At 37.6% G+C, this 14,609-nt stretch overlaps 1 protein-coding gene across 1 annotated transcript in view; it reads left to right on the top strand.

Annotated features, from left to right (window-relative positions):
- Nucleotides 1–194: 194 nt before the first annotated feature.
- The window catches only part of cfap61 (cilia and flagella associated protein 61), a 61,091-nt gene continuing 46,676 nt past the window's right edge, over nucleotides 195–14,609 (top strand). Inside the window, exons 1-9 of the mRNA XM_088940631.1 lie at nucleotides 195–337; nucleotides 4,613–4,763; nucleotides 5,435–5,511; nucleotides 5,812–5,879; nucleotides 6,283–6,403; nucleotides 7,790–7,922; nucleotides 10,281–10,490; nucleotides 12,332–12,424; nucleotides 13,386–13,552. Coding sequence (XP_088796757.1) covers nucleotides 195–337; nucleotides 4,613–4,763; nucleotides 5,435–5,511; nucleotides 5,812–5,879; nucleotides 6,283–6,403; nucleotides 7,790–7,922; nucleotides 10,281–10,490; nucleotides 12,332–12,424; nucleotides 13,386–13,552 — 1,163 coding nt within the window. The remainder of the gene's footprint in view (nucleotides 338–4,612; nucleotides 4,764–5,434; nucleotides 5,512–5,811; nucleotides 5,880–6,282; nucleotides 6,404–7,789; nucleotides 7,923–10,280; nucleotides 10,491–12,331; nucleotides 12,425–13,385; nucleotides 13,553–14,609) is intronic.

Raw genomic sequence — 14,609 nt, 5'->3', positions numbered from 1 at the left:
CACTGCACATTTAAATTGTTATTGGTCTCGTAATGTGTAAATATACATTTCTAAACTGCTTGCGATTGTCTGTCGTCTGAACACGATTTCAAACTTTATAGCACAAGAGAGCTGTTTCTCAGTTTTGAAATCTGTAAATTCACTACCAGTGCAGTTGCTTTATTTATTCGCCCGACTGCTTGCTTTAAGGTACAATGAGGACCATTACTTCCTCTGGTGGGAAAGAAGAAATAGTGACGGCGAGGCGTGCAGAATCGTCGGATGCTCCAGAGATCAGTAATCTGATTCTGCCTTCCACCAAAGACGTGTTTGGGAGATTAAACGTCATTTACCTATTGTGAGTAAAATAGTTGGGGAGAACGTAAATCGGATTACCTATTGTCTTTAACTTTGTTTTCAACGCTATATCCAACGTCAAAGTCGTAGCAGTACTGCAGCGTTTACGTCATTCAGTTGAGAAATATTGCAACCGCATGCACCATCCACAGAATGCTTTTAACATGTGTTGGTGAGAGTGGTACAGTATGTAACACGTGTGAGACCCTTTTCCCCGAAGAGGTTGAAGGCGGGACAGCTGAGGTTACCCCGCTTTTAGGAGGTCGGTGAAAAGAACCGAGTCCAGACTACGGAGGCGAAGCGAACATCAGGTCTTTATTTTAGTACTCAAATCAAGATACACAGCACAGCGACGCGAGAGAGAGTTTTCTCTGCGCATCTCTTCCCCAAGCTTGGTTTCCTTCATCATCGCCCGGTACAAACAAGTCTAGCAAAAACCGCAATTCAGTAGTCCCATCCTCATCTCGGTACATCCCCTCATCCGGCGATTGAAATGGCAGAGCGACTTCGGCTTCCCCCTTCCTCCTGTCTGACACTTATAGTTTCTTGAGTAGTTGGTAGCTGTCAGCAGTCTGCATATTTTTTATATCAGAATCACAAAGACATGTTTTTAAAAAAGATTGTTAAGCGTCAGCAACTTTTTGTAGGTACAAGGTGATCATCAATGCTTCAAGTTACAGTTATGTCATACAAAAACTCCTTCAAATCCAGACTCAAAACCTTCTTCTTTAGAAGAGCCTTTGTTGAACTGTTCTTTACCCCTCTGCTCCTACTGTATTTAGTACGACCATCTACTGTCTCCTCTACCTGTGTATTCTCATCGTGCTTATCTTGTGTGTTTTTTTATTGTTGTTGTTGACATGCTGTAAAGCACTTTGAGAAGCCACCTTTAAAGGCGCTATATAAAAGTTTATTCAGTATTATTATACAAAAGATATCTAAAAATAATCCTTCAGTCCCCCCTTTCACCTGCTGCGAACGCAGCCTGGGTGCAGTTACATTTAACCCTTCTTCACCTGGTGCCACGTCTACCCCCCTTCTTACAGGCAAGTCCACCTGGTGCCGGGACTTGGAGGTCAGCGTGTGCATCTGCTCCCAGATGACCTGCAATCGCAGCGTCTGGCGTGCAGAATCTATCGCTGCTGAGTCACCTCTTTCAGCTTGGATTCGACTTCTATTTATGAAGCGCCTTTCGAAATCCAAGGACGCTGTGCATAGTGAATAAAAAAAGGCAAAAAAAAAGTCCAATAAAATGTAAAAGAAGGAAAAAATAGACAAGAGCATACAGAGGTTTTACAGATGAAGGGCAATCAGATGTAGACCTTGGTAAAAAGGAATGTTTTAAGTTTAGATTTGATTAAAGAAGTTGTCTCTCGTAGAGTCTGAGCAAGGTCATACACAACACATGTTGTAAGCTAAATGCACTTCCGAACTTCTCCTGATGTGCTAGCAATGGTGGATTGATAGATGCAATACTGGCTAATAAGTTTAGAAGACCACACAAATGGAGTTGAGGTGCATTGAACACACCATTCTAAGCAGGCTTACTGTACATATGCCCTCCCCAACAGGTTATCATTCCCCAGATAACTCTTGCTTTTCAGAAAAATAAGCGGTACTTCCTGTACCTGTTTGCCTAGTTTTGGGAGTTCCGTCCTTTACTGTAAGCAGTCAAATTAGCCTCTCCCCATGTATATTGCTGCAAATTCCAGGCTTTCCCCATTGCATTCCAAGGTTTTGAGTTCTTCAATGTAACGAAAGTGTTCTTTCAGGACCCTGTGCAGACGACACAATCCCGGGAAGAGTGAGGAAAACACAGGGAAAAAAGCATGCAGGAGTCGGGAATGAAAACAGGGGGCGTGTCCATGGTGCGCAGGTGCTCTGGGGGGTGAATCCAAGGCAAACAGTCCAAAAGGGAGTCCAAAGGGAGATCCAAGATGAGGCAAATGTCCAGAGCTGGGCGGTCCATCCGAGACAAAGACAAACGAGATTAAAAACCGGAGCGGGATCCGGTGGAGGGTCGGGGGGAAAAAGGGGGGAACGGGACCAGGCGCTACAGGTCCCGGACTCGCCTGGTACAGGAACCAATGCAGAGCCCGGATCAGAGTGAGTGTCTGGCTTTTAGGGTGGGCTGAATAGGAGGCTGGAACGGGGGCAGATGAAAAAATCAACTCAGAAGTGAAAGAGCCGGAGCGCCCTTAAGGGGGAGGGACTACAATCGTGACATTCAAATCAGAATTATGCCCTATCGCTGAACAGGTACAATTACATTATGGATTATTTGGATTGCAATCGTGTGGGTGAGCTTTGAGCTGACACCCAGAGAGTGGCAGCGGGAATACGACCTGCTCTGGCGCCACCTCTCCCCCTTCCAGACGCTTCCCATTATTTGGGTCATTCGGCAGCAGCGCATTTCTCTGCGGCTCACAGACTTGCTAAAACTCCATCCCAATCTCTCCTCCTCTATATCCTCACTGTTTTCTTCTTCCTTAATTCCTATTGCTCTACTAAGCTACTGTGCTCTTGCTTGGGCCACGGGCCTCACTGCTTCTGCCAGTGTAATGGTTTTGCCTGCTCTGTTGACACGGACACTATCCATGTCTGTAATCCACTGTGCACACACTGCAGCTCCATACTTCACTTGTACATTGGCCTTCTGTTCTTGCAGCCACTCAATTTGGTCTTAAATTGTTTTCTTGTGATCCCAGCCTTTCTTTTTCATTTCTCTTATCCTGTTCTTTGTTTTTTCCAATACCATATTACTCACATCGCAAACATTCCACTTTTTATTGTTGTCATCTCCTATTGACCCCCTACAACAACCAGCCATGGTTACAAGATTTCCCTCTTTTTTTAACACAACCCAAGGTTTCAGGAGTCTCACTTGCACATAAACAGAAACAAAGAACAAAGGAATGATCATCCCTTCACCTCTACCCCTATTGCAATTTTCAGTCCAGTGTAGCTACCCAGTCAGTCAGTTGAAGTCATCAATGCCCCTTTTCACTTGACTTCATGCCGATGGGGATCCATGAAAGTACATTATCGCCCTTCCCACAGCCACAGCAAACTGGCTTTTCCAGCACTCTATATCCACTTTCTGTTCTCCTATAGTCACTATGGGTCTCCTCCTTTTTCCGTGTCTCTCTCAATCCCTAGCACGGCAAACACACCCTCACAATAAGGACTCTTCCAAACTATCCTAACTCAATTTTAACAAAACGTTTGTCTCACCTTACTGAGGTTCATACTCTCACACCAGCTGAAGGACGAGGAATGCTGAGGTTACCCCTCTTTTAGGAGATTGGTAAGGAGGAGAGTCCAGACAACAGAGGTGACGCGATCATCGGGTCTTCATTTCAGTACTGAAGTCAAGACTCACAGCACAGCAAACATTTTCTCTGCCCCTCTCTTCCCATAGCTGGGTTTCCTTTGTAGCCAGTACAAACAAGTTGAAGTGACTTCCATTCCCCCCTTCCACCTGTCAGACACTTCTAGTTTCTTGAAAAATTGGTAGCTGTCAGCACTTTGCATATATTTATATCAGAGTCACAAAGTCACAAAAATTGTTTAGCATAAGCAGCTATTTGTAGGTCCAAGGTCATCAGTGCTTCTAGTTTTTAGTTATGTTACACAGATGACATAGACGTAAGGTTATTGTTATTCAGATTACAGTTATGCTTTACCAAAGGTTTATAAAAACAATCCTTCAAGGTGTTTCAAGTGCAAGTGTGTTATACAGTGCCTTAAGAGTGTTGGTATTGCCGTGTCTTTTGAAATGTATAACGAGAGTCACTGAGATTAAAACAGACCAGTCATGGGTGTTTCATAAGGAGCTTCCTTTTATGTATAAAAGAAAGGAGGCCATCTGTCCCTTCTAGCTCGTTTGATTGCTTCTAGCTAAATTCATCCAAGGATCTCATCCGGCCTTTTCATGAAAGAAGCCAGAGTATCGGCTTCAGCCGTATGGATGTACTGCTTTTTCCAGACACCAACAACCTCTTTTGTAAAAGAAAAACTGCCTTCTGTTCTCAGTTTTAAATGTGCTTCAGCATTGTTTCCAATTGTCTCCTCTGGTTCATTTTGATTCAGAAGGGTCTCTAATAAATAAATACCATTCTAGAACATAATTTACTCATGCATCCGTGATCAAAAAGCCAGTTATTCTTGGTAAGGGTCGTAGAGAAATTGTGCATAGCACAAGGTGAGAATTCAGGCTGGATAGGGATTCCAGTCCATCACCAGTCATTATTCATTTATTTATTTGTCTACCTAGGGAGAAGGCTAATCTTGCAGTGACACTGAACAATGCAAACAATGAAGTCATAGCTCACGCTGCCTTCCTAGATTATCCCAATCTGGATCTTGTTGACCAGGCTTGCTGGGAACCTTGGTTACACAACAATTACAACATTGATAAATGTACAGTAAGTATTGATTTCACCGAATTATCAACAGTTGTGTGCACTAGTATTATTAGCAGCAGCTGAAGCAGTAGTGCACTATTTAGTTAAGGACAGATTCATGTTATGTTGATAAGAGTTTTCTTTTAATGCGCTCTGGATTGATTTGTTTGAATTCTGAATCGCATTTTAGTTTCCTACCTGCTTAAAACTCTGTGTTACTTAGAATTTAGAGATCGGTGTTAGCCTACTTAGAAATTCAACCAGGTTGCACAGGAACATAAACAAGTCACTATAAGTAAGTTTCAGGAAAATTACTTTTTCATCCTTTATTTTACCATATATGTCATAAGAACAATTTCTCATTTGCAAAGATGTATATATCGCATGGTATAAATTGAAGCATTTTGAGTGCTGTCTGCTGCTACATGTTAAGTGACCTCGCCCCCCCACCTTATTTAATAACATACATTTCCCATTGCCATTTGCACCAGTAGAATGTGATACTGTATGTGCGGTCTCATTTTTTAACACACTGTACCTGTACCAGCCACTATACAATGGATCTGTTTGATCTAGTCATGGTAGAGAAAATGCACATCATAGCGAATGAGAGATAAGCTATTCAGAAATAATAATGATATTATAATATACATATTAGATCTTATTTCTGTATTTCTTTTTCTGTGTTTAAGCCACTGAACACACTTTTTATGCACCTCTTTGTGGCACGGCCCGACTTCTGTATTGGGAGTTCAAAAGAGATTGTAAGGTAATACTTTAATAAAACAAGCCAATATGAAACATTAAACTAATAGCATGGCAATTGGAAATAATTTTACATAGAACTTTGACTTAGATTGTGTATGATCTTCTCTTCTCATTTGTTATTAGATGTTTTGATAGTAATGATAACCTTTCTTGCATTTATAACTTCTGAGACGAATTTTTAACATAAATTAAATAGAAATTTCTTGTACAATGCTTTCTTTTGTTTATTTTCTGATTTAATTTGTTACAGTATATCACCATAACAATAATGTCATTTTACTGCCAATGTGCTTACTTTTAGAACAGTTTTCAATGCTGTTACAGAGCTCCATTATATATTCCTCTTTGCTCCAGTCGGTTCCACTTTAGGTAAGAAATCTTACTTTTTTAACAGCTGTAAATAAAATAAAATCAGATGTATTTACTCTCCCAAAATATAATCAAAAATGTTTTATGTAGAATAAAATAGCTAGAATTACATTTCAAGCTCGAATGGAATTCTTTACAAATATCTCAAAATCTCTCAATTATAAGTTTATCAATTTTAAAATGACTGATTTTGTTGTGCTAAAATGTTGCTGTGCCATGTTTAGAGAATCGTAAATGTTTTTAAAACGTTCAGTTTTAAAAAAGTTGTGAAAAAGTGAACTAAACTAACATAATGTTTTGTGAAGGCAAATATTTGCACAGATTGTGTTTGATTCAGGTTTAAATAATTAATTCATACCGTAATTATTATAAGATTAATTTGCCTTTTCCCCTGTGTTTCTAGAGCCAGCACTTGCTGCAGTCTTTGAACCTGTGGAAACTCTGCAGACTTCAAACACTGATTATATGGCATTTGTGTGCCACCGACACAGACATTGCCCAGTGTTACATATCCGCAGAGCCAGGTCCGTCTTCCTTTTCTAACTTTTCTGTTGAGGGATTCAATTCATATACAATACAAACTCTCTTCCATTAGACCCGATTAGCTCAAAAAAAGCTTTCGAATAGAATTATATACTGTATAGTAAAAGACGCCTAAAGTGCATTTTCATAATTCTGTACAATTCTAAGAAATCTGAGTTTCACATAAATTGAATTAAACTATGATAGAGGAATTTCTTTGACATATGTACATGTACATTGGGATTCTTATTTGCGCTGTTACCTTGGAATTTGCACAGTACAATAGATGATAAAGAACGATAAAGATATGATAAATGATTGTTTATGATTTATGATTATGTTTCCTTATCATTATCATAATGATAAATGATTATTTATCATTTATCATAATGATAATGATAAAGTAACGTACAGGATGCAGTTTTGGTAACACATGGTGATGTATGTTAGAGGTAGGAAGTCTACTTTTTGGTTTTTCTGTAAATTATACATATATCTAATGTTGCCTTACTCAGGGTTCTTCTGCTGGCACCTTTGCAATTTAGTCTTTGCATATTGCTGCTTAGTATTGTCATCTCCATCACTGACTGGAGTTTCACTGCTATGCTGAGGACATTCAGATTTATTAACAATCAATGAAATATTACTTCTGTAGTTTCTGCAGTTTACAGATGTCAGGTGTCTGTCCGATATTAATATATATGGATGCAACATAACTTTCGTAAGCTAAAATGTGACTGACAAGACTGAGGTTGGTTTTGTTTGTAGGATAAAAACCATCAGCTTCACAAAGTTAGTGAATTCATTGATCTTGTTGATTGATGCTGAAATCAAACCCTTGATGAAGTTAGAACTCTTGGTGGTACTTTTGATCCTTTTAACTGCATATTAGGAGTGTCATAAAGGTATCATTTTTTTCTACCTGCATAACAGGTCAGTTAAAGATCATTGTAGCCTTTTTCAGTTAAAGATCCTTGCACTGCCTGTCGGATATAGTAATACATGCCTTTAATTAAGATTCTACTATTATAACAGCTTACTTACTGGAGCTGTCTTCTAAGCTATCCAAAATTCTGCAGTATGTCCAGAGTTAAACTCTATGTAAATTGCACTTTTATTTGGAGTTTTAAAGTTCTTCTGCTCCATATAAGGCACTGAAGGATCTAACTGCAGCATAAAATTGCATATTGGAAGAGTGCAATCTAACTTTTAATCCTAACCTTCGTGAATTTCTGGAATATAGTCCCAGGATGGATGATTTTTTTAATTTTATCATTTAAGCATAGTAGACTAGTTACCCTACAAATGGTACAGTATGAAAAACATATCATATGATAGGATGTATGCTTTTAAATATACCATAAAACATTTTTCATTTTGTTTTTTAGGGTAGAAGATCATGATGATCTTATTCCTATATTTGCACAGCAGACTGACAAGCTTGGTAGCACCTATGGAGATTATTTCCTTGCAGAGCTTATAGAGGCCCAGGATGAAGACAACCATGCTGCAGTTTGTGAGGTTTGTTGTCTTAAAAGGATGTCAACAAATCCAGTCTAAAACAAATCAAACAATTAAGTACTAATGAATGCAGACCCAGTAACTCCAACTAACAAGAGCTACTGCTGTGTACTGTGGGAGTCAATGCACAGAGGAAACAAACTGTAGGATGAGATGATATAATTAAAGAAATATTTGGTGAAAATTCTCCAGGGGGTCACTTGTATCTTAAAACCTGGTTAGTTTGTGAGAAGACTGTTGAAAGTATCTGTTTAATGTGTTCACATCCTGAAACCTGAAGACACCTTACCTCATCAGTTGGTCCTTTCTTCCTCTGCTTCTTCATTCCTGTGTGTGACAGTTAATAATAGATAGACTTCAGTGCAAAAAGTAATTTTTGTAAATGTTTGTAATTTAAAATTTAATAATTACATTACTGAAATCTCTACAGGTTTGTGGTCAACAAACCGGTCCTACTTCTTCTTCTGTAACTAAGGCTTGAAAGCTTTGATTCCTCATATGGTAGATAAAGCCCTTTATGCACACTGACCAAATTGTATCCAGATATAACTTTAAAAATTATCTATTTTTTAATGTTTTGGCATGCCATCAAAGGTGGACTGAAATGAATTGCACAGAAGCTTACATTTACCAGTCCATGCAGCTATTTCCCAAGACACAACATGAGTTTGACATGTTTCACTCCAGTGGATTTTGGCAACAAAATTCTCAATTTCCCTCATTTTGTTATATTACTTAAAACATCCGATTAACATTTAACTCAGGTGGATTGCATGGATATTACATTGCATTGCTAAGTCTTAGATATTTTGCATTTTACTTCCTATTTCATTCAGGTGTTCTTTTTGTGGAGAAACACAATTCTGCGAGTGTAGCTCTTTTTTGTTTAAAAACAGCCATTAATTATAAATAATAAATATTCTATAGTAAAAAATAGCCTTTTAGCTTCAGGATGTGTAGAGAGGTTGGCACGTATGTGCAGTGCTATTTCCGCCTCGCAGCTCTGAGGCCCTGGGTTCAATTCTGGACCTGGAATGCTCTCTGTGTGGAGCTTGTATGTTCTCCCTGTGTTTGCCTGGGTTTCCTTCGAGTGCTCCGGTTTTCTCCCACAGTCCAAAGACATACCGGTAGGTGAACTGGCTGCTGGGAAAGCCGGTCTTAGGTATGAGAGTGTTGGATTGTGTTGTGTCTGTGTGCGCCTTGTGCCCTGTGACCCTGAATTGGATGCAGTAGTTAGAAAATGGGTGGAAGTGTAATGAGGACAAAGTAATCTTAATGATGAGAAATGCCTACGTTAACTAGATTTCAGTGGTAAATATCATGGACTAGTTACTGCAGCACTTTATATTGACTGCTCATAGATTGTTTATCTTGATTTGTTGTGAATTTGTGGAAGATTCTGATAGACGAAGAATAATTGCTAATGACAGGTCAGGTTTGTTCTCACCCAAACTCAATTGTATTAATAACTATAAAAAATGTTACAATAACAGAAACCTCTATAGTATATACCTGTTGATCATAATATACTGTATCTAGAGCACATTGTTATTCTTGATTGTCTAAGACGTTTTAAACATTTGCAGTGTATATATCTACAAATAAGTTTTCTAAGCTCCAAAACAGTTTTTGTCCACAGACATTTCTTTGGCATTTTATCCATGTTTGTTGTCATTGTTTATTCGCTTACTTTTTATATGTATGGAGGAATACTGTATATTGCTTGTGACACATTTTGACAGCAACCACATTAAATCACAGTTTCGGTAGTTTTCCAGGGCAGCACACTTTGACTACTTGTGATACTGCTGTGCGTTATTACACAACTGTTAGTTCTTTCAATAAGGACTTTGGCAATGTGATCTGGATGTTTGATAAGCACATTTTAGTCATAATGCTCCTTTCTTTATCTTATCTTGATGTTCTGAAGCAATTAAATCCATGTTTAAGAATTAAGAATGAACAAATTCGAAACAAATATCTGAGTACCTCTACTACCTCTTAATATTAGGAAAGTAACAAAGAAGTAGTCTTACTAGTAATAGTAAGACGTAATAGTAAGAAGAAATGAGAATAATTCTTCAGTTAAGGAGTTACAAATGTTACCCCTTCATATTGGAAAAATAATCTAATCAGTTAATTCCTTAAATTAATTCTGAGATTAACATTCAGATCTAATGAAACAGATTATTTATTGGGAAAGGAGAAATGAATGGTACTAGCCATAACAAAAACAACAAACAGCAGTTGTGACTCTGTTGAAATCTGTAGTGAAAACACTTGGGAAATATGCATTAAACAATAATAAGCTACTTTGTTTTTTTAAGCCATATTCCCTGTTTCTGTTTGTTTCTGCAGAGTGAAGGCAAAGCAGTGGGGTTTATTAGTTTAAGTGGTGACATCAATGTTAAACTGCTGAATGAGTGCTTTGAGTTAGGACCATACCATGGACTTCATAAACCCCACCCAGATGATATTCTCGATCAACCATCTGAACCTATTCATAGGTCAGAATCTGTGATATCACAGGACACAAGCACCATCTGTCTGCAAGATCCTGATTTGAAGGTACACACAGTGGAACTTTTCAATGTCTATGTATGTAAACCTATCTCTGATTGTTAATATACCTCAGGTATATCTGAGTCTGTTTTATACAAACATTTATAAACAGATTTATTTGCTGAACCTTTTTACACTTGTTTGACCATGCAATTGTAGACTCACTATGTGCATTGTCCGTTGCATGCATGCTACAGTAAATCACATATTTGTAAAAATCCATAATACATTGACAATGTATTATGTATGTGGTACATGTCTTTCAAATCTAATTACTAAAGCTTGTTTTATCATGCAACAAGACAAATAATATGTTTACTGATGCCCTAATTTTAACAATTCATTTACTTTATTTTAACAAAAGCGGATTCGCAAATCCTGAAGGATAATACAATATAGATAATGCTTAAATGCATGTGTTATTTTGTGATGTACTGTATTTAATAACGATTTAAGCATAATTACCAATCAACAAAAACATTGTAGAACAGGGGAATGCAACAATTAGAATTTATTAGTAAATTTATTAGGATTATTAGTCAACTAAACAAATCACCTGCTTAATTAAGAAAACTCTGGGCTTAACTCAACTGTTAAGTTGCTGTTCACCATGAGCCAGATGCAAGCCAAAAAACACGAAAATGTTTTAACATTACCATTTGTAATTTGACAAACATCAACGTGAAGTGATCATGACCATATTTTAACACACAGGCCAATGATCATGATCTTATTTTTTGGATAAAAAAATTCTGAATTCTGTTTCTAAATCAGAAGTCTTGCTTTGATGGTACATGTTAATGATGAAGCTTGAAGGTAGCCATCAGAATGCAAATTAAGTAAATTCATTTAGCTGTCTAAGACAGTTTTGAAAATAAGATGTTCCAGTGTATATAATTTAAATGAGATTGTACCAAAAAGTGATACAGAAAAAAGTGTCTGTAGCCATTTTAGTAACTTTTAGTTACTTGTTGAATTAATTTCATTGACTCACCATCGTACAGTATGTATCAACAAGAAAAGACCTTTTGAGAGTTATTTATTTAAGCCTTATTTACAGTAATTGTAACACAGCAAGAGCACTTTCTTGCCTGATATCATCAGGTCTGTGAAACTAAGCAAATCTGTGCCTGGTCAGTACTGGCTTGGGAAAATCCAAGGAAAAACTGCTGCAATTGTTGGTGGTGATCCCAGCCAATAGGTGGCACACTTTCCTCTGGACCACAATTTCCAAAATCACTTAGGGCGACTGAGGATACTATGCTGGAGGAAGTGCAGTCTTTCAGATAAGATGTTAAACCAAGGTGCTGACAACCTGTTAATTAAAGATCCTATGGCACTGTTCATATGAATAGCAGTGTCCAACCCCAGTGTCCTGGCTAAATTCCACTCTGGGCTTGCACAATCTTGCTTACCTAAAGTTCTTCCGTAATTCAATTGGCAAAACAGCTTCTCACTTCTCTGCCGTGTAGTGGAGCTGCTGGCATATAATGGCTGCCACATGTCACCCAGGTGGGGGCTGTACGTCTGTGGTGAATGAAGTGAGACCTCTCCTTATTAGTAATGCACTTTGAGGTGTTCACAAAAGAAAATAAAACAGCAGATTAATAATTTAACATTATTATCTTTAACAGGACCAAAAGCTATGTATACAAACATTATTCAAGGTATTATTATTCTGGGTGTAAAGGTTGGATTCTGAGGAGGATAAATAACACATAGTGGCAGAGCTTCTGTAATAAACTCCATAAATAATATGAGTCGCATTTTATTTCCTTTAGGCCTTCAGGTCGTTGTTTTACTTTTCAATAGTTAATTGCTTCAATTTGTATATTATATATTAACAGATCGCGACTGATACTAAACAAGCTGACATTTTGGATCTCAGCAGTGCAGACAGGGATTCTAGAAGAGAGAGTGTGGTGTCTGATGTCTCAGAGGTAAAAGAGCACTTGCATTCCTTCTTCTTATTATTTTACCTTGCTAAGCAGACACCTTATCTAAGGTGACTCATAAGAGAAAAAAATTACATTAAACATCCTTACAAGGAAGCAAGCCTATTGGTAAAAAAAGGTGAAGAACAGACATAAAACAACAAGACAACACAAAATTGATAAGCAGCCTAAGTACCACACAAACAAATGAAGAATATAATAATTAAAACAGTACAGTATACAGGCATTCTGGATGTACATCATTATACTGTAATTATGTATATATTTTATAGTGAGTAAGTGGAAGTAGAAGGTTACATTGCCGGTTTGATAAGTAAAAACATTTGACCAAAACTTTTCCAAAGTAGAATAAGGGCTATTGAGGGACATATTGAAGCAAAGAGCTCACACATAAGAGGAGAAAAGCAAGTCTAGAGGAGGTGCCCAAAGCTGGTCAGGGTTCAGATTTCTGTGTGTAGTTCATTCCACCACTGAGGAGAGAGAAGGAGAATGAATGGGTTCTTTAAGAAGAGGAAAGGGGTACAGAATGTACAGCAGTAGGGCTGTATTGGAGACAGTAGGAAGTGGTGTTGAGAGAGAGAACATGTTACCTGGGAGTAATACTGTAAGTCAAACAAAGCACATGCAGAAAAATAAAAAAGGTACACTGCACAGTTCAGACTTTTTAAGATGACTAATCTGGGGTCTGGAAAAAGATACGTTTTTGTATAATGCTGTGAAAGGTTTAAGGTACTCTATACCAAAAGTCAAATCTGATTAGTCAAATGCAGTTATAATGTGTGTTTTATATACAGCGTATATGACTAGTAGTGATTAAAATCAAATAGAATATCTCTGAGAAAAACAGAACCTTTTGTTTTTGTTTAAATTTAACAATCATGTTTAATACTATTTCCGTTCCACAGTCCCACTTGTTACTTTATGAGTTTCACTTTACTTATTTCAGAGAGAATCTACCAAACCGTGTGCTGTTCTGGCTCCAAGTAATGAAAAGTTAAATTCAGATTACTCATCAACAGAGAATACAGAGAAAGTCAGAACTGTGGTCTACAAAGGAGCTCTGAATGCTTTTTGTATTCAGTTGTTTGTTATAGACGAGAAATACGAAATGAGGTAAGTTAAAGAAAGTTTACATTTTTACTCATACTTAGCTCTTTATATTTTCTCTATGTGATGTGTTGTTTTTGTATACCCTGCCAGTAATATTAAACGTATTTTTGCAAAAGGTCATTTACCTCATGGACAAAGCACTTACTTGTTGGGACCTAACACTGTTACAAGGTAGTGTTGTAAGAGATAAGACTTAAAAACTGGCTGACAGCCTCTGGAAAACCTGTAACTGGGTGTAAAAAGATAGATATATATATATAATGTAGTGAAAAAGTACACTCCCTTAAGATTTTATGATTTAATATACTGTATTTAGACATATTTCACCCTAGTCTTCACCAAATCCTAATAGTAGATAAAACTAAGCTCATTTGAAAAATAACACAAAAAATTGTACTTTGTCATTGTTGATTTTTTTAAAATCTGGCAGCATTCCATATCAAAAGCTGCTTCTTACAATTCAGGGATGGAGCGGAGCCAGAGCCTATCCTAGGCAAGCAATGGGCACAAGGCAGGGTACACCCTGGATGGGACACCAGTCCATTGCAGGGTGCACAAACACAGACAGGCACACCCTCCCACCAGGGCCAGTTTTTCCCAGAAGCTAGATAACCTACCAGTATGTCTTTGGACTGTGGGAGAAAACCGGAGTACACAGAGGAAACCCACACGCACATGGGGAGAACATACAAACTCTATGTAGGTGGCATCCCAGGTGCAGAATTAATCCAAGGGTCTCAGTGTTGCAAGGCAGCAATACTGATTACTGCACCACTGTGCCATCCGTGTCTAAATATGTTAAACCATACAATCTTAAGGGGGTGTATTTACTTTTTCACATGCTTTGCCATGTAAAGGTTTTGATCAATTGCATTTTAAATTTGCCAGCATGAAGCAATTAATTCCAATTTTTGATTGTGAATGCTAATTAACTGTAATTAATTATCATTACTAGAAATGTAGTGTAGTGTGCACACAATTAACATAGAGAACTTTGCCACCTTTTTTGAATTTCTGAATAAAATAGTGTGATAATTAACATTTGTATAACTGTTTACAT

The sequence above is a fragment of the Atractosteus spatula genome, chromosome 2 (genome assembly GCF_055471065.1).
Source record: "Atractosteus spatula isolate fAtrSpa1 chromosome 2, fAtrSpa1.hap1, whole genome shotgun sequence".
NCBI lineage: Eukaryota > Metazoa > Chordata > Actinopteri > Semionotiformes > Lepisosteidae > Atractosteus > Atractosteus spatula.
This window is presented reverse-complemented; position numbering and strand designations above follow the sequence as displayed.